This window comes from Talpa occidentalis, unplaced genomic scaffold, assembly GCF_014898055.3.
Source record: "Talpa occidentalis isolate TD23 unplaced genomic scaffold, MPIMG_talOcc4v2.1 talOcc4.8, whole genome shotgun sequence".
NCBI classification, from domain to species: Eukaryota; Metazoa; Chordata; class Mammalia; order Eulipotyphla; family Talpidae; genus Talpa; species Talpa occidentalis.
Window position 1 is genome coordinate 112463453 of NW_023605194.1, and position 20515 is coordinate 112483967.

Here is a 20515-nt window from a genome sequence, read left to right on the forward strand (position 1 = left end):
AAGGAGTTGGGGAGGAAGACTTAGGTTACCGGCCTGAATGGGTGAACCTTATAAAAACCAAGGCTAGATGCAAGGGTGTCTAGAATTTAAGGGGAAAATGAGTTGATCCTATCTGCCTCCTGTCTGCCCATCACATGACAAGACCTCTACAAACATTGTACTGATAACAAAAGACATTCAGGTTGCTTCAGACTGAAATGTGAAAAAGTAAAGCTGTAGAATTCTGAAAGCAATTTTTGAATATTTCTATCATCTTGGGCAGAGAAGAGCTTTCTAAACAGTACCAAAACTGGGAACCACAAAGGAATATATTAATAAATATTGATTACCAAGAAATGTAAGACTTGTGCAACTCCAAGCATAGAAAATCTTTTAAAATCCCAAGATCCCTGATCAGATAAAAAATCTAAGTCTAGGGGATTGAGAAGATATGCTTAAAATTTATAAAACAAGGGAGTAAATTAAGTGAAAAATTATATAAATATCTACAAAATAGCCACAGTGCCAGGATGAGCCTCACCAGGTCAGGTCAGTTCAGTCTACAAAGATCATATTTCTGTGCAGACAAAACCTGCCAGCAGCCTAAATCCCTCGCAGAAACCTCAGACCACACTCAGCCCATTAGCCAAAGTAAACATGAAAAGAGAGGCAGCCTCGGAATTGTCAATAAATTCTGTAAAGTTGAAATTGAAGCCATCGGGTTCAGTAATTCCCAGAAATAACAGCCGAATCTAAACACGATGTGGCTTTATGGGTTTACAGTAGGATCAATGTAAAGGTTGTAGGAGTTTTTAAAAATACAGAATTGACGTAGCACACACAGACCCTTTTGTGCGGGGTTAGCTTTTAAAGTATTTATTCAGCCTAAGTGAAATCCCATCAAGGAGTTTAGGATTGAAAACCTGCACAAAGATCAAGGTCCAGTGAAAGCCCGAAGTAACTTCTAAGAGACTGACAACAGCCCGAACAAATGTAACCCGCTTGTTCTACCTGCTGACCGACTCGGCATGGGCCACGGCCAGCTCTGAGCAGTGGCTGGAGCAGCGGTTAGTCTTGTCCGGGACCTACAACATGTTAACGGCATCCTCATTTGCTCCCTGCAGTGTGCAGGGACTCCTGGTAATGAGACATGTCCCCGTGGAAATGAGGCCCATGAGTTCTGCGGGCATGTATTTGAATTGGTGGGGGGCGGGGGATTTCCTGAGAACCCATCCCAGTGAGGCTGATGTTCTGTGCATGCAGCAGTCACGTAGGCGTGTCCAGTTGCTTCACTGGATCTTTGCCGAAACCACTGGCTGAGGCTCGGGGACTCCCCCCACGACGCTGTACTGGCCCCACAGCCTGTCACGAAGAATAGGACAGTGACCAGCTAACTCAGGCCCAAGGGACTCACCCTTTTCCCTTCAAACTGTCCAGCTGCAGGGGTGTCGTGGTGGGAATATTTGAGGGTGGAGGGAAAATAATTTTGGAATTGTCCGTCTGGCCTCCCTCGTCCCTTGCTCGGCCAGATGGTCCCCCACAGCTGAATACACCAAATCAGACTGAGCAGGAAATAGTTCTGAGAGCACTTTGTGTTGGCAAATCATGTGAGAGTCTTTAGGACGCCTTATTTTGGGCAGCTTTGGGTATTTGTTGTGGGAGAAAATCGCCATGGGAATGCTGGAGCTCTGTGATCGAATGTTCTCCGTGTCTGGGGGCCAGTGGGGAGAAGGAGGGTCCCCAGACAGAGGCCGTAAAACTCAGCATTCCACCCCTTTGCCCTGGGGAACAAAGGCCCTTTTCCCCTCCTCCGGGAGATCTTTGACATGTAACATATAACTGTCAACTGGACTAGTCGGGGAAGGGCCGCCCTGACCAGCCCTTGCTGGTTCCAGACCATGAGCTCGTTTTGGCTCCGTACTCAGAGCAGGACAGCAGCCTCGGTGGCTGGAGAGACGCCCCTGGGGTCAGACCTGGCTGCCGGGACCACTGTCAGTTGTCACGATGCCATCATCGTGGGGTTGGGGTTACTTTGTCCAGACCTTTTCCTGTGATGCCCCCTCTCACCTCGCCCCTACTGTCCCTCTCCGGACAGGTGTGGAGGACATCGTGGCCATAATGATTCCTGAGCTGAAAGGGCGGGAGATCGTCAGCCTCCTGGAGCGGAACCTCACCGTCACCATGTACATCACCATCGGCACCCGGAACCTGCAGAAATACGTGAGCCGCACGTCCGTGGTGTTCGTATCCATCTCCTTCATCGTCCTGATGATCATCTCCCTCGCCTGGCTGGTCTTTTATTACATCCAGAGGTTCCGCTATGCAAACGCCAGGGACAGGAACCAGGTAAGAAGCAAAACAGTGAAAAAGAAATTATCAAGAAAGTAAAACCTGTTGTCATAGAAACTTCGGAAAGCACAGACATTAGCAAGACAAAACCAGAGCCCCCAGGGGAACCCCCACTCAAGGTCAACACCATTAGTGTGTTTTCAGACCTTTTCCAAATGCCCGTGTTTTGATGGCTTACTGATGTTGTTCTGTAACACGGAGGTGCTTTGTCCCATATTCCTGCTGCTGAGGTTTTCAATGGTTATTTAATTAGGCACATGGTAAGAGGGGAAAGGGGAAGCGAGCTGAGATTATGTTAACGGTGGCAATATAATGTGGAAAGAGCCAGGATTTCCTCCTGTGAACAGAAGAAAAAGCAGAGTAATTGCTTTTTAAAATAACCTTTAAAAAATTGGAACAGGGCCTCCCCGGTGGCGCAGCGGTTGAGCGCTGGGCTACGAAGCTGCCCACAGCCTCTGCAGCACCGGTTCGACCCCCAGCCACTGGCGAGGGTCCCACATGGCGCGCAGACCTCTCCTGCCGCCCGCTGCTCCCCTCAGCAGTGTACTTCGGTCCTTCTGCCTGCTCTGCTCCCCGCTCTGGCTCTGGTGAATTCTCTCACCCTCCCGCACTTCTGACTGTACCCAGTGCTCGTATAAATAAATAAATAAATGTTTAAAAAAAAATGCACCCAAAAGGATCACATCTAAGCCTGGCTCAGAGAATATGGGACCAACTACTTCCCCATATCCAATTGATGTTACCAGGCATTGCAACAGGCTCTTCCCAGTCATGAGCTCCTGTGGTCTTTCTGGGTGAAATCTCCACTGAGGGCCTCCACGGTGGCGCAGCAGTTGAGCGCTGGGTTGCAAAGCTGCCCGCAGCCTCTGCAGCGCCAGTTCGATCCCCGGCTGCTCCCCGGCCACCAGAGGAGGGTCCCGCATGGCGCACAGACCTCTCCTGCCGCCCGCTGCTCCCCTCAGCAGTGTACTTCGGTCCTTCTGCCTGCTCTGCTCCCCGCTCTGGCTCTGGTGAATTCTCTCACCCTCCCGCGCTTCTGACTGTACCCAGTGCTTGTATAAATAAATAAATAAATAAATAAATAAATAAATAAATAAATCTTATAAAAATATTGGAACAGATAACATATTTACATGGCATAAAATGGTGCACAATGAAAAGTAATTCTCTTTCCATGTCTCTCCCTCTGTTATCAGGTCCTCGCCTGGAATATCTTCTCTTCCATGGTATTTTATGTGCTTACACACACACACACACATACATGCGCATATGCACATTTTTATACAGATGATAGCACACTTCACTCCATACCATTATTTTTCACTTCCTCTTGGAAATTCATTCATATCAGCACTCAACCAAGCTGCCTTTTCTCATTTCTACTGACTATTAGCAACTTATTTTCTATACAAGTAACATTAAACCAGCTTCTATCCATAGACATGTCTTCTCTTACCAAACACACAAAAAAATTTTTTAAATCCAAAAACATGTACTTGAGATGTTGAGCACATTGAAGAAGGTGTCTGTAAGGTACATTCTAGAGGTTTCGTAGCTAGGGAGAGGGTGTGTATATTTTAAACTATGATAGATTCTGCCAAGTTATCTGCCAAAAAGATTGCAGCAATTTATACATTTAATAACAACACACTAATAGTTTATACCAATATAGTTTATAGCTATAATAGCATCTGCTCTTTCCCCATATCCTCACCAGGAGTATATTACAGCTCTTAAATGCTGGGTATGACTTGATTTTGTAAGTCAAAAAATGGTCTCACATTTTTCTTGTTACACTAACACTGAACTTCTTTTCAAGTAAAATTAAAGCAGTGAATGTTTTCTAAATGCTTATAATATTTGACCACTTTTTAATTGAGTTGCTAGCTATCTTCTTATCGATCCATACAAACCCTTTATTAGTCAAAAACTTAGCCCTTTTTGTTTCTTACCCGCCCCCAACTTGTTATTGTCTTTGATTTATCTATGCGTGTTTGCTATGCAGAAATTGGGGAGTTACCAAGAAACTCAACTCAAACTGACAGTAGTAACTGCAAACTGAGGCCAGGATGACGTTTTAAGCTGGAATTACTTAAGTAATTATTTCAATCACTGATTTACCCTGTACAGGTAGATGTAGCTTGCAGGTCTGTCTAAGCATCTGCAAGGATAGAAGTGACGTTGTAGACAAAGCTGTAGCATGAGACCCAGTCTGTGTCTACTACCCCTTGGTATGTGTTCACTCTTTTAAAGAAAATAAACTTGAGAGTTATTTCCAAAAGGAACAAAAGTAGTGAAAGCAAATAGTAATTCTGTTTAAATGTTTGTCCTACTTAACTCAGCTTTCAAATGTTTGCTGCGAATACTCCCCTATTACAGAGCAGAAGGGCATGGACCTGAGGAGGAAACACAACACGTAGAAAACCCACAACAAACCCCTTCTCCTTGGCAGAGTCACCTGAACCCTCTCTAGCCCTGCCCCTCGTCCACTCTTCCTAACTGCCCTGGCTCTGTAGATACCAGGATTCATCAGGATAGTAATTTTGTGTATTAGAAAAATGAGTGTATCATGTTTTATGACAAGGACGGTGGCAGTTCCCCGGGTGTTTGCTTTATAACTATTTGTTACACTGACCACGTTTTATGTGTTTCTCTACATGCACTCACTTCACACAAACCCGAACACCAAGGGAGTGCAGCTGGCGTGTAAGAAAGATGGAACAGGATAGTACAGAGCAAATGTAAACCTAGCTTGGGCTAGAAAAACCCAGGCAATCGTTTAAACCTCCAAATTTCTTTAAATGTGCAGGCTATAAGAAAAAAAAAAAGAGAGATGATCATGAGAAAGAGATGACGCTTCTCCCAGCTGCTCCAGTGTGGCTGTCACCACCAACAGACAGAGCGGCTATAAGCAACACATGGCTAAGCCCCTCCTGTCTTTGCCAGTCTGTGCGGCCTTCGGCTGTGCTGGAGCTGCTGGGCAGGAGGTGCTTCTTGGTGACAAAGCTGTGGGCGAGGCCCCACTTTGCACAGAATCCCCCACATCGCGCCTCTAGGTGCCACTTGTGCACGGCTTCAGGGAGAGCTACCGGGATTTACTAAACACCAGCCGCAAGCGTATCAGGAATGCACGTCTATGTGGCTAACAAGCAGCTTTTGCTTTTTCAGCGTCGACTGGGAGATGCAGCCAAGAAAGCCATCAGCAAGCTCCAGGTCAGGACCATCAAGAGGGGCGACAAGGTAACAGCCTTTTCTCTCTGGTGAGGAGCTTGTTCCAGAAGCTCCCGACCCTCCTGGCCGCCAGGGTAGACCAGAGCGCGGGCTGGGGAAGGGAACCCATAGGATAGGCCTCTCAGGGTTGTTCCTGTACCCTGCTCCACTGAGTATGATTTCAGCCACTGATAAAATGTAGACAACAGAGCCGTTGGATTGAAAGCAGGAGAAACTGAAAAGTAACTGTAGGATAAACAGATGCAGCCAGAATAACGTTACTGTGCAGAAGAGTTACCTGAACTGTGTCCAGAATGGCTTCCTAGCAGTGCAAAGGACCATGTTCAGTCGTCAAGCAATATCGAGCTAAAACTTTAGCTTAATAAGCTAAAATTCATTTAAAAGCAATTCCAAATTTAGAGTACTTTTCTCATTACTTTTTCCCCTCAAACAGAGAGCGATGAAAGAATAAGAGCCGTGGGGCCTCCCTGGTGGCGCAGCGGTTGAGCGCTGGGTTGCGAAGCTGCCCGCAGCCTCTGCAGGGCCGGTTTGATCCCCGGCTGCTCCCCGGCCACCAGAGGAGGGTCCCACATGGCGCGCAGACCTCTCCTGCCGCCCGCTGCTCCCCTCAGCAGTGTCCTTCGGTCCTTCTGCCTGCTCTGCTCCCCGCTCTGGCTCTGGTGAATTCTCTCACCCTCCCGCGCTTCTGACTGTACCTAGTGTTTGTATGTATGTATGTATAAATCAATCAATCAATCAATAAATAAATAAATCTTTAAAAAAAAAAAAAGAATAAGAGCCGTGGCATAAGTAACATCTTATGGGTATTTAAAGAGATTTAGATAGTCACTTGAAAAAATGTTAGACCACTGTTGTAGAGCTGTATACATGCGCTCCTGTCAAATGGAAAGATTAAGTATCATTCAGACAAGTCTCCACAAATAGTGTTTCTCACCCTGGAGATCTTGATATGTCACTTCTAATTCTAATAAATAAATTCTAATAAATAGTGTTGGTAGTAATGGTGCATTAAATCATTGTTTCTTTACGGAAGCACTTTACAAAAGAAAGAAACAGAAAGAGTTTGGAAGGAGGGGAAACTCGGCCACTGTGCAGAAGATTCAGAACGCTGCACCAAGCATGGGGGGTTCGCTTCGGGCCGGCTCCCGCGGGCACGCTGGCGGGCAGGCTCACCTGCACGATCTCTGTTGCAGGAGACAGAGCCTGATTTCGACAACTGTGCCGTCTGCATCGAAGGCTACAAGCCCAATGATGTGGTCCGGATCCTGCCCTGCCGGTGAGTCACTCAGCCCGGTGTTGTTTTTATTTGTTTGTTATTTTATGGATCGTCAGCCGACACTGATTGTGATTCAGAAGTACAGGTCAGCACCTCCTCAATGGATGTCACAAGCCACACCCACCACCAGGACCCCCACAGGGCTCCCCCATGCCCCCCACCACCTCCCCTTCTGTGTTCTCAATTTTATAGTCAGATTTCTAGGGTTCGATATCGGTTTTGTTTGATATGACCCTTTGGTTTTCTCTCTGTATTCCACATATAAGCGAGGCCATTTGCCTTTCTCCTCTGACTTATTTCGCTTGGCATCATCCCCTCCAGCTCCACACACATGGCAGAAGTTCGCCTCCTGGCTGGGGTGTGCCTTTGGTCCTGAGCTGGCTCGGCCCTGCCTGGCCACACGGGCCAGAACAGCCTGCGTAGAGGGCTCTGGGCTTAACAGCAAACAACCTCAGGCCGCTCGTTTTGTATGACCCGTCTCCTAGGGAACATTTTATCTTGTGAAATTAGAATGATTTTTAAGACCCTCTTTGTACCAAAGGAAGCCTCCTGCCCCTGGGAGCCAGGACCCAGGATGCGGGATCCAATGAGGGGCCCGAGTTTTCCTCAACAGCAAATCTGAGAGAACAGAAGAATTCTTGATTTTACAAGTGCTATTTGCATGAAGATAATAAATTCCTAAAAATATTTTATGAAGGGTGAGCAGCCAGAAGATGGTCAGAAGAGGATGGGAAGGCAAAGGCAGATTCCACTTGCCTTGATTTTTCACTAACAGTCGCCTCAGATATTCTAGCATCGGGGAGAGGGTGCCAGCATTTGTAGCTGGAGCCATTCCCAGCTGATCATGGACTCCCCCCAACTGAAGCGCACCATTGAGTTTTCTGGATCCTCTTTATATAGTTAAAGTTATCTAAATCTGCATGTTTTGATAGTCAAATATTTTTAAGTTGCATCAAAGCTGTCCTCCTGAAGCCGAAAGTCGTTTTTTAGTGTTTTTGCACTTGTGCAAAGTCCTAAAAACACAAGTTAAATTATGCCTTGAAGGCACGGGTCTTCAGGTAGAGTAGCTTTCAAATTCTTAGAGTATTTAAGTAAAAAAAAGTAGAAAAAAATCGCACAGCTATCAAGCAACCCATACTTCCTTCCTGCACAAAACAACGCACTTGAACACCCACTAGAAATATAAAGAAATAAAGTAAGTCTTTAGAGGAATGGGTGTGATAATCCCCAAAATGACAAAAAAAAGACCCAAAAAATGTATATCATACTCAAATAGAGGCAGAAACGCGCCCAAGGTATGGGTGGTCCTTGAAATGCTCTGAGGAAAATGCATCCTTAGGGAAGGCCACAGATGCTTGACCTTGCTCAGCCTGTCACAAATCTGGACACTCCGGGAAAGATCTGGGCGTGTCCTCACATGAGCCACTCCAAGCAAGTTCTCTCTCCACGTGACACTAGGCCTGTCCTTGGTGATTTCTAGAGACACTGGCCCAAAATGTAGACAACAGAAGCCTTACAGGGCCTGGTCTCCATCCCTGGTCCTTTTACTAAGGGTTCTCCAAGCCTCATAATGACAAGCTTGCGTGAGCTCCTTACTTGGCTGCTTGGCGATTGTTAGCGGCCATGAGGCTGCTGAGAATAAAAAATACCCAAGGCCTTGTCCTGGGGCGCCGAAGAACTTTACAAACATAATCAGAACAATACATAACATGACTTAGCTCTGTAATAGACCGTATAAAATAGCTTGTTAGGTGAGGCTCGGTCGTGAGGCTCCTCCTCTGTCACCTAGGGGTGGCGCACTGTGGCGGCCACATAGCCCCAACATTTATCAGCCCACCCCACCCCACTGCAAGCAGTACTGGCTGATTTCAGTGTCTGATGATGATATCTCACATAACTTGAGCAGTATTTTGACTTTCAGGATATATTATTATTATTCCGGGTTGCTTTCACAATATCATTTGGGGGAATTATTCATCACAAGAAAATAGCATTTTAATACTTGGCATTAAAAAAAAAAAGCCTCTAGGCACCCTCATCATATTGATGCTACAGCCCATGCCCAGCTCAGCGTGGTCTCAGGCTCTGCTTTGTGCGTCGGTATTTGGTTTTCAGCGCTGTCTTGATTCTGCTTGCTTTCAGCTCCTTCCTGTCCATCTGTTTTTATTTCTTTTTTGTGGGCCTTGCCTTTGATAACAAAATAGACAGCGCATTCCTGAGCACGACAGCTAATTACTGTGTGATCTTGGGCTGGCCACCCCGAGGAGCACACACATTTTTTCCATACTGATTTACAAACCAAGTTACTTGCACGCATGCCCCTTGCTGGTTTCTGCCGGACTGTGTGGACTAATGCCATGTTACCAAACAAGTGCCCTGGCCTTCGCGTTTTGCTGAATGCCTCCCTTGGGCATGTTATTAAGCCTTTGCTCCTGTGAGCACCAGACTTTCTTTCCCATTATTTCCAGGCCGACTCATAGAATTCTTCCTGGCTCCTTGGAGTAAAAGCTGTGACCAAAACTGTGCCCCTAGCTGTCTTCCTCCTCCTCTTCCCTGTGGTCTCTGAACCCCACATGGCTTGCCGCTCCTCTGTTGGTGTCACCCAGGGAGTTAGTTCTGTGACCTATTAAAAATTACTCTCATTTTAGCTCTTTTGTCGATGCTTGGCCAAACTCAGATGACATGGGAAATGCCTTACCCTCATGCTGTGTCGCCATGGAGATCACTAAGTTTAGTCCTGCACAGTCACACCCACCAGCCTCCCTGTCCCCTGGAGTGTGGGTCAGGCCCCCTGGGGAGAGCTGGAGGCCCCAGCTCAGGCAGCACACACAGCCCACAGGGCCAGGCAGCTCTTAGTTTTGGTTTAGATTTGCTCTTAATACACCACCACAGTGTTTTCCAAGGAGCTTTGGGGTTCCTGCAGCGTAGGTATGTTGAAACATACTTTCCGTCTATGTCAGGGCTGGTTTTTGGTGACTCTGTCAGTATTCTTGAGTGTGCATTTTAGCCACCCGATGCCTGGTGGAGGTTGTATTGTCTTGTCTGGAGAATAAGCTGGGTGCCTTGACTCTCCAGGGCTTTCTGCCTGTGTTGTCTCTGCTCTTCTCCATTTTAACCACCCGATTTCAGACACTGGCTGGGAAGGACGGGACCTGTGTGGGCAGAGCAGAAGTCCTTGGTGCCTTTTCTAAGAACAAAGATGTGTGTCTGTCTCTCTGTGCAGACTATGACATGCTTCCTTCTGACTTACCACGATAACATCACCACCAGTTTGCAGGGATGAGAGCTGCTCCTGTACTGTCTTTTCCTTTGATTTTGCAAAGTCTCCTCCACACTTTTACAAAAAAATTGAAGATCTCCCTTGTAACATGCAGATGCAGGCCATAAACTTTCTAGTCCCTGACCCTGCCTGCCTCGTTGGCAGCCACAAACACCTGCAGCAAATGTATGTCAAGAAGAGTATGACGTGTCAGAGAGGTGAACCTCGCTCTGAAGGAATCTGTCCAGTGGGGAGGGACAGGACTTGAGATAAGCAATTGCCACAGAAGTGATATGCACAACAGTAATAGCAAAATGGACAAAAATTCAGGGGGACTAATATCACACTCAAGGAAGTTCATAAAGGCTCCAGAGAAAGGGGAATGTCTTCGTATTTTCTAGCAATGGTCCATCTTGCCCAGTACATCCTTGTTGGAGGAAATGTGTAATATGGATTTCACCTGCCTTGCTCCCTCGAAGAGGTAACAACTGTGAACATTTTAATCTCGTGCCTTTGATTCCCTATGCCTGTTCCGGAGTGGTTGCGATGCTGATGTCAACATCATTTAACAGCCTTCTCTTTGCACTTAAGATTACAGGAATTTGCAAGAATTTGCTCAACATGGTCCTAGATCACTTGTGACTTACGTTGACATTCCTTTGGCCTCAGACTCCCTCTTGGCAGCAGCTGATGAAGTTCTAAGTTGAATAGATCAACCAGACTATGTGGGCGGGGGTGCTTTTGTAGAACCTGCTCCTCTAAAGTCAGGGTCTTTTCAGGAGCCAAGAAGAGTTTTCCACTAAGGTAGAACAGGAACGTGCCTGGTTCCTTTCTGCTTTTTTCTTCAGATCCTGTTGAGGACCTGCGGGCACATCATCACCACACATATACCTACTCTCTCTGTCCACCCCTCTCTTCCCCTGTCCCTCCCTCCCCATCCACACCTCTCCCCCACACTGGGGAAGACAGAAATTCTGCTTTCTGAACCCAGAGCACCATCGGGTTGTATCCCAGTGGCCCAGAGAGGTCAGAGTCCTGCTGGCTTACCATTGTCCAGGTGGGATTGCAAATAAAATCCTCTAAGACTCCAGTTGTTACCTTTGGTAGATGCACCCCAACTTTTAACTTGTTCATAAGCAAAATTCTCCAGATTTTTTTTTTGTATGTTTGATAGGATCTTAAGAACCAAACTACCCAGGGCCAAAGAGGATTTTTCTACCCTCCTTCCTCCTATTTTGCTTTCTTCTTTTACATTAATGACATCCTTTTTGTACATCTGCATTTTCTAAGTCACCTTAAGTCCTTTCTAGAACAAACATTTCCATGTCTTTAAAACTTTGTCAACATCATTTTTAATTGGTCGATAATAGCCCATATTATTTCACTATTTTCACTATTTTTATGGCGGTGAGAGGGTGGGGTGCAGCCTCCCTGACCATGGCCTGTCTGGGCCTGCCCCGAAGCCTGCTTGCTCGGCCTCTCCGTGTCCTGTTCTCACTGGCTGTGTCCCACCATCCCACCTGGCCAGTTGCCGCCTCCCTGCTCCTCCTGACCCTCCAGCGTGGCCCCCATATCACGACACTTCCATGCACCCGAGGGTCCCCACATTTGAGCTCCACACTCTCTCGTGATCCTCCCTCTTGGGTCGGGGAAGTGCTCTCCTTCACTCTCCCCGCCAGATGCAACATGAGATAAGAATTAGAACTTGATTTTAAAAAACGTTGCTGTAATATTTGGAAACTCCAAGAACCATATCCAGTTTTACAGAAAGCACTAAAAATAGACACTAGCCAGATGTTTTCAACCCAGGGACCCATCTAATTTTCAGATGAATCAAATGAACTGACTGTCTTTGTAGACGGAAAATTCCAAATCCCGTATGAGTAAAAAAGCTGGCAGGCTGCTGGGGTGTGTGCGGGACCCTCCTGGGAGCCCCAAGACACAGGAGCTGAGAACAAAGGATGCTTTCTGTGGCCAGGGACCGGCTGTCCCGGCCTCACTCCGCCCTGCCCTGCCTGTTCCGGAGGCCTGATTAGGAGCAGAGAGTTCCCAAGTTCTTTTTTCCTCTCTTTTTGAAAAGAGTGATGCGTGTTGGCTCATTTTCATAAAGTCCAACTTATCCATGTCATGTAAATTAGATTACCAGGGATCTTATTCACAGTATTTGTTTATAGATGTGATTTTTAAAAACACTTTTAGGGTTTCACAGCCAACTGTGGGAAATTTTGAAAATAAAAGCAAAAGTCTCACCACCAGGAAATAATCACTATTAATATATGTATATTTCAAATGCATGTATATAAACACAAACCACATGCACTTTTTAAAAAAATGTGATAGCCAGGTCATTAATACTGGTTTCCATTCTGATTTTTTAAAAGAGACAAATGTGATCAGGAAAATGAATAACTATAAGAAAGTGAAAATCAAAATCAACAAAAACTATGAACCAGAGACACTTTTTGGGGGGTGGGGGCCGGGAGGGGAGGGATTGGGGTCAGAATGGGGCATGTGCAGTTGTATGGGGGAATATAAAAATAAAATTTATTATTAAAAAAATAATAATAAAAGAGACAAATGTGATTTTAACCTGATGAAGCATCTGTATTTGTTAAGCAGTACTTCAAGTATTCAGAGGTTGCCTTGACAAGTGGGGGGGCGCAGACTATTAACAAAATAGCTGAATCTGTAAATGGAATAGTCCCCTTATTCCAAGGTGGGCGGTGTGGGCAGCCCGAAAGGAGCCTGTGGGTGCCTTTCCTCAGGGAGTTCACACCCAGGGTCACGTCCTCAAGCGGGATGTCTGCAGCCCGCACACCAGGTCAGGCTCTCAACCAATCTCTGCACTTACCTTGTTGTTTTTTTTTTTTTTTTTTTTTTTCATTTGAAGTAACATCGCGTTGTAACATTATATAAGCTCTGGGTGTGAATCAATCCAAGTCATCATCTATATATTAAGTTCACCCCTGAAGTCCAATTCTGTCTGTCACCATACATTGATCCCTTTTATTTTTAAAGATTTATTTTATTTATTTATGCATACAAGAGCTGGGGTACAGGCCAGAGTTGCAGGAGGTGAGAGGATTCACCAGAGACAGAGTGGGGAGCAGAACAGGCAGACAGACCGAAGACACTGCTGAGGGAAGCAGCGGGCGCGACAGGAGAGGTCTGCTGCGCCATGTGGGTCAGCTCCCTGGCCAGGGATGGAACTCGTGCTGCAGTGGCTGCGGATAGCTTCATAGTGCTGACACTTAACCCCTTGCACCACCAGGGAGGCCCCCACATTAATCCTGTTTACCCAATTTCCCCGCCCACCTCTTCCCCCTTCCTTTTTGGTTGCCATTAATTGATCTTACAGTCTAAAAGTTTTTATTTCATCCATTTGTTTGGTTTCTCTCTAAACTGCCTGTGAGTGAAATTAGATGTTCGTCTTTCTTCCTTACCCACTCCTCTATCAATGGGCACTTAGGCTGTTTCAAGCTCTTGGCTATTGTAAATAGTGCTGTAGTGAACAGGGACTCAATATCTCTCTTCACATTACTAGGTTTTATTCAGGCAGATACTGAGAAGTAGGATAACTGGATTGTATAGAATTTCTGACTTTTCTTTTCTTGCACAATCTCCAAACTGCTTTCCATATTGGCCACACCAATTTACATTTCCATCAACAGTGCACAGAGTTTCTTTCTCTCCTCATCCTCTCCAATATTTGCTGCTCCTTGTCTTTTTGAATATTAGCACCTCTCACAGGCACAAATATCTCATCATTGTTTTGATTTTCATTTCCCTAATAATAAGAAGAGAGCATTCTTCATGTGCATGTTGGCCATCTGTTTGTCTTCTTCAGATCTTCTGCCCATTTTTTAATTGGGTGGCTTGTTTCTTTTTTGTTGAGTTTAATGAGTTCTTTGTATACCTTGGATGTTAACACCTTGTCAGATGTATAATGTGCAAACATCTCCCCCTTTCAGTTGGATGACTTTTCACTTTGATGATAGCTTCGTTGGCTGCCCAGAAACATTTGGTCTGAGGTGGTCCCATTTATTTTTGCTTTTGTTTCCCTTTCCACCAGAATTAGGTCCCCCAAAGCATCTCTCAGGCCAATACTATTTATCATTAACACTTTTCTATTTAACCTCCAAAAGTGTTTTAACTTCTGAGGTTGTTTTAAAATATTGTGGTGGCTGCATCGCAGTTCATTAGAATTTATTTAACTGCTTTTCTATTGGTCAGTATCTAAGTTGCTTCTAATTTTCATCATGATAAAAAAGACCTTTTTTCCCCTTTATTTATTCTTTGAGATACATTCCTAAAAGTAAACTTACGGTGTCAGAAGTGATCTTTAAAGGTATTGATAAGATTTGTTCTGCTTTCCTGAAAGGTGACAATGACATGTATCCTACAAGCAGGATGTCTGAGTATTGTTCCTTCAGAACCAAGTAGTACTATTGTAAACACCATCTTCACGTAAAGGTAGCACCTAATTTTCACTGGCATGTCTTTGATTCTGTGAGATAACACTGTTGACTCACAGGAGCTCTTTATATATTATAGCTAATGCTAATTGTCCTCGGTTGTAGGATCCTTCCAAATGTCAGAGATGTTAAATTATGGCAGGAAAATAGTATGAACTAAATATTGTAAAATGTACTGTTAACTATTGTTAGAATTACCATTTCCCTTTTTTGGTAAGTAGTACATTTTCTAATTTGAAGTTGATGATGCTTCTTAAGAGAAAAATATTGTTACAGAATTTATGAACTTTTGTTTTGACCTTTTTAATTTTTTCCTCCCCCAAACTAAGAGATCATTAAACTATATCTTCCAGATTTATCTGAAATTTGTTCCTGTAACAACCCACTCAACAGTCATTGTTTATAACCATTATTTTAGAGCCTCATTCTTTCAGATATATAATTTTACATACTCTGCCAAACTGAAAGTTATGTGGTATGGTGGGAGTTTAAAATAACACAACTGCCTTGGAAATGTTTGACAGTTCCCAGCAATGTTAAACACACTCCCCTCTAACCTAGCAATTCCATTCTTGGAGGTACACCCAAGAGAAACGAGTGCATGTGTTCACAGCAGAGTTGGACCAGAGTGCATATCCCATTTTATTATACTAGCCAAGAAACGATAATCATCTGAATGTCTAAAGCAGAAAAGTCTATAAACAGATTGTGGCACATTCACAGAATAAAGTACTCATAAATAAAAGAAACAAGCTATTGACATCCATGAAAAAAATATGTTGAGCAAAAGAAGCCAGACACAAAAGAATACATATCTGATTATTCCATTTATGTGATGTACAGTCATAGGCAAAGCTAACTTGTGGGGAGCCAAGAGATTGAGGAGGAGCATTCTAGAACTCTCCGGGGTGATGGAAGCAGTGTGTACACACGTACGTACATACATACATACATACTTAAATCATATTGCTAAAGATGTGTGCTTTTTATTGGATATTCATTTAAGACAATGGGGGAAATTTTAAGTACCACAGAAACTTTGCTGTGGTCTTGAAAATTTTTCTCATTCTGCACATTGATCAAAATTACATAACATTTTCAAAGTTTGCTGATAGCATTTTCCTAGTCATCTTTCTTTGATGGCTATGTAGGTACTCATGGTCCAAAACCAGCTCTCGGTTACTGTAGGGGATCCCAGGAGGGCCATGAAAGGAGACGCGGTGGTGGAAGAGGAGGCCCCACGTGTCGCTCTGTGTTGTCTGTTCAGCAGAGCAAACGCTGCCTGCAGAGAGAAGTCTTGAACCGTAACGGCCCTGTTAAATATGGCATCCTGACTTCAGCTGTCCCGATGCCCGGCTCCATCAATCACACAGACAGGCGGGAAGAATGCCAAGCAGCATCGCTGCCCAGCCAAGTGATATAATTAGACAGGGGTCAGCTGTAAGCACAGGGCCTCCCTCCTCCAGAGCCAAAGAGGCAAGACCCCCCCACACAGTGAGGGCTCCTCCTGGGGTCCCCCCGAAGTGCATTCCCCAAAAAGCGATATTCCCTCCATGGTCGCTAAAAAAGACATCGAGTTTGGCGGCAAGAGGAGCCGATGCAATGTCTCACACTTTTAAGTTGTTCTTTTCTTTAATGATGTTTCAACCCAGTGCTGTGGGCAACTGGACAAGACAAGTGGCTGTTTACTATATTACATTGAAAGCCGCTGCTCTGTTCACAGCTCCCACACACACTGCGCCCCACCGCTCCCTGTGTTCTGCTAAAAGCAAGACTTTCCTGGGAGAGTTGGGCACAGGACCCAAAGCAAAGTCAGGTTTTCTGATTTTTTTTTTTAAGATTTATTTATTTATTTATACAAGCACTGGGTACAGTCAGAAGCGCGGGAGGGTGAGAGGATTCACCAGAGCCAGAGCGGGGAGCAGAGCAGGCAGAAGGACCGAAGTACACTGCTGAGGGGAGCAGCGGGCGGCAGGAGAGGTCTGCGCGCCATGTGGGACCCTCCTCTGGTGGCCGGGGAGCAGCCGGGGATCGAACCGGCACTGCAGAGGCTGCGGGCAGCTTCACAACCCAGCGCTCAACCGCTGCGCCACCGGGGGGGCGGGGGGGGGGCGGTTTAATTTTTAATTTATTACATCATTGTTAAATTTGGACAGTATTCGATTTCTCCCGTCAGGTGTAGTCCCCGTAGGTCTCCCACTGCCAGAGCACCGTGACGCACCCCTACATCCCCTTGGGGGTCTTCCCTCCCGTGTTGACCCCTCTCCTCCCCCAGCCCACCCTGCCGTGTGCCTCACATCTGTGGTCAGCTGTGGGTTTTGTCTTTTCCCTGACCTGTTGCTGGCTTTCTTGATTATTCCACCTTTAAGTGAAACCATCTGATATTTATCTTTTTCCTTCTGACTGACTTCTTAGAGTATCATCCTTCCAGCTCCACCCACGTGGCCCCAAGTGGCATGAGTTGTACTCCACTGTGTATGTATGTCACATCTTCTGGATCCACTCTTCTGCTTTCATATGCTTTCTGATTTCTTACCCAGGAATCTTGCCACTGTGCTGCTGGCTGTGGGTGGACAACCTCGTCCCTCCTCACCTGCCCCAGCGGGTGGCTCTGCTGGACACCTAGTACCCTAGGAATTTAGTTTTGTCCAAAATTCTGCCCCAGAAATCCTCATCTTGCGCCTTATTATAAGCTCTTGGACATTAAATGTCCAAGAGCCTCCAGGAAACCAAATCAGGTCTGTCCGGCTTTAAGGATTTTACTTTCTCGACAATGATGGTTACTGGGGCCGGGGACGGAGCAGCCTGCTTCACAGAAGGGCAGTGCTGGGCGCAGGCACAGCGGCTCTCTACCCGAGAGAGGTTTGCATGCCGAGTGTGGTTTTTGGTTGGTTTGCTTTTGCCCTGTCCGGGAAGGCTCCCAGCGTAGCACATGGCCTTGCAAAACAGAGTAACTACGTTTGTGACAGTAGCCAAGATACGGTTACTGCCGTCGGGGGTCAACTCCTGTCTTTCCGCTTGAGGCTGCCTCCCCATGTGCACCCAGGAGCTGCGGCTTCATTCTGTCCCGAAGCCATTATGTCAGCCAGGCACTTGGCTCACTAGTAGGATGGCGATGAACGCTGCGAGGTGACATAGTACGGTGTGGTGGAAATGGGTGATGCGTGGCCATCTGGGCGGCTGGGTACGGGACCACAGCCAGCATCTGAGCCAAAGAGAATGCACAGCAAAGGTATGTGTTTCCCTAAGCCAGGGCCATCAGGATGCTGGTGAAGTTCTTTGTGAAGTCACCTGCTTTAGGAGTTGCTGAATGGAATCCCATTTCAGGAAATCAGTGAGAGCAGTTTGAAGTCCTCTGGTCTCTGGGTGGGGCAGGGTGGACTGCATCTCCCCTGCAACATCCATCATGCTGTCCAGCCCTGTTCAGGACGCGCCAGCACCGTCGTGGTCAAATGATGGGAAACCAGACACACCGCGATGCTCTAGGCCCCTCGCCCGGGGTACCCCACAGGCCCGTGTCCTTTGTCCATAGAGTGTAGCAACAACCCTCTAAAGGGAGATGCCGGAGGACGATCCTGCCTCAGAGGTGACTGTCAGGGTGTGTCCCTGTAAGACTCCAGCAGAGGGGAAAGGGAACCCCCACACCCTGTTCTTAGCACCCAGGGTGGTCCCCACACGCTGACACCAGCGCCTGCTGGCTGCTGTGCCCCATGTGGGACTCAGAAGAGGAAAAGAACCAACTCTCCCTGGCGGTTGAGAGGAAAGGGGCGGGGTGTCAGGACCAGAAAGGACATCTGAGCCGTAACTTGACATTTGGGCAAGATTTATTTTTGCATGCCAGAAAAAACAAGTAGGCCATTGCTGAGTGCTGGTGAGAGTGTGGGGTCTGCGAGGAGGCGAGTGGAGGAGGTGATGCCCACCAGCCCAGACACCCGCTCCCTGGGGGCTAAGGCCCTGGGCTGCGCTGCAGGCAGGGGGAGCAGCTGACATACTTCAGGCTGGGGAGCAACACCCCATCTGTATTTTAAAAACTGTAGTGAGAGAGAGACGTCAGACTTGATGGAGAAGAGTGTCATGAAAAGTGAACATGACTTTGCGGGATGCTTACTGCTGCCAAGGCGCACGCTCTGGGGGAGGGCCGTGCTTGCCAGGCCACCTCCCCAGAGCCTCTGGGCAGTGGAGACCAGAGGATGAGGCAGCACTGCCCTCTTCACGCTTAAGTCACGCAGAGTCACAGCGACAGAGCCGAGGCCAGCACGTGGCAGCTTGTCCCTTCTGTAGCTAGGGAGCACAAGGCGCAGGCCCTTCCCTCTGGGCTCGCTGTCCCCAGCCCCGTGACTGAGAGGCTGCCTCCTTGATTGAAGTTGGGGGGGCGTCGTGAGTTGCTCCAACTCCCACATTGCCCGTGACAGCTCCCTAGCAGGGAAGAGGTGATGACGTGTAGAGTTGGGGGAAACACTGACTCTAGAACCTGCTGGGGCTGGGTCTGAGTCCTGGCTCTACAACTCACCAGCTCTTTGGACCATTTATTTTAACAAGCTTGAGCTTCCTCCTCCAAAGGAAGGAAATTTCTGCTTCTTACAGTTGCTGTGAATTGATAATATAGGTAACACGCCTGGTTCGAACTAGGCAGTGAACAACCGATAGAGACTGCTTGTTAATTAGGTCAGTATTTATTAATTTAAAATACATTCATTTGGTTGACAATGTTGAAAATAAGATTCAGATTATCTGGAGAAACATTTGGCTACCCTGTTAGATGCATGTTGCATAACAGGATTCTTAGATCCTATAGTGATCGATAGCCTGTCTGAGAGATATAATTGACATGTTCCTTTCAGTGTATGACATGATGATTCAATATTTTATATATTGTCAAATGATTACCACAGTAAGTCCAGTCAGGACCACCATTTATAGTGACAAGTTTTTTTTTTCTTGTGATGAATCTTTTAAGATTTACTCTTAGTGACTTTCAAATATTACAATACAGTATTACCAACTGTATTGCATTCACCACTAACTGTTATTATCACCACTATGCTGTATATTCTATCCCCATCACTGACTTATTTAAGATCTGGGAGTTTGTACTTTTATTTTTTTTTTAAAGATTTATTTATTTATACAAGAACCGGGGTACAGGCCAGATGCGCGGGAGGTGAGAAGATTCACCAGAGACAGAACAGAACAGGCAGACTGACTGAAATACACTGCTGAGGGGAGCAGCAGGTGAGACAGGAGAGGTCTGCTGCGCCATGTGGGACCCTTGCCAGCCGGCTGTGATCGAACCAGTGCTGCAGAGGCTGTGGACAGCTTCACAGCGCGGCACTCAACCACCTGCGCCACCAGGGGAGGCCTGAGTTTGTACTTTTAACCTTTACTCATTTTGCCCACTTTTCCCCAAGTGTATTTTTTTAAAATAAATTTTATTTTTATATTCTCCATACAATTGCAACCCCCTTATTTTGACCCCAATCCCTCCCCTCCCCGCGCGCCCCCCCATAGAGTGTCTCTGGTTCATAGTTGTTTGTTGATTTTGATTTTCACTTTCTTATAGTTATTCATTTTCCTGGTCCCTTATTTAGGTTTTCTAGATTCCTGCTATGAGTGAGACCATCCGGTGTTTTTCCTTTTTCTTTTTGGCTTATTTCGCTGAGCATGATCCCTTCCAGCGCCATCCATGTTGCTGCAAACTGCATGTGTTTATCTTTTTTGAATGCTGAGTAATATTCCATGGTATATATGGACCACATCTTCTTGATCCAGTCATCTATTTTTGGGCATTTGGGTTGTTTCCAGAGCTTAGTGTATTCTTGAGCATGTTTTCTTTTGTTTTCAGAATCCACGTATAAATGAGATCATATCAATTTGTTTTTCTCTGACTTAATATAATGCCATGTTGGCACAAATGACAGGATTTCCTTCTCTCTGATGGCTGAACAA

The 20515-nt window shown here is 46.2% G+C and overlaps 1 protein-coding gene across 2 annotated transcripts in view; it reads left to right on the top strand.

Annotated features, from left to right (window-relative positions):
- The window catches only part of RNF150 (ring finger protein 150), a 124765-nt gene that overhangs the window by 75483 nt on the left and 28767 nt on the right, over positions 1-20515 (top strand). For both annotated transcript variants that reach the window (XM_037497294.2, XM_037497295.2), the window contains exons 2-4: positions 2075-2325; positions 5497-5568; positions 6753-6835. In XM_037497294.2, coding sequence (XP_037353191.1) covers positions 2075-2325; positions 5497-5568; positions 6753-6835 — 406 coding nt within the window. The remainder of the gene's footprint in view (positions 1-2074; positions 2326-5496; positions 5569-6752; positions 6836-20515) is intronic.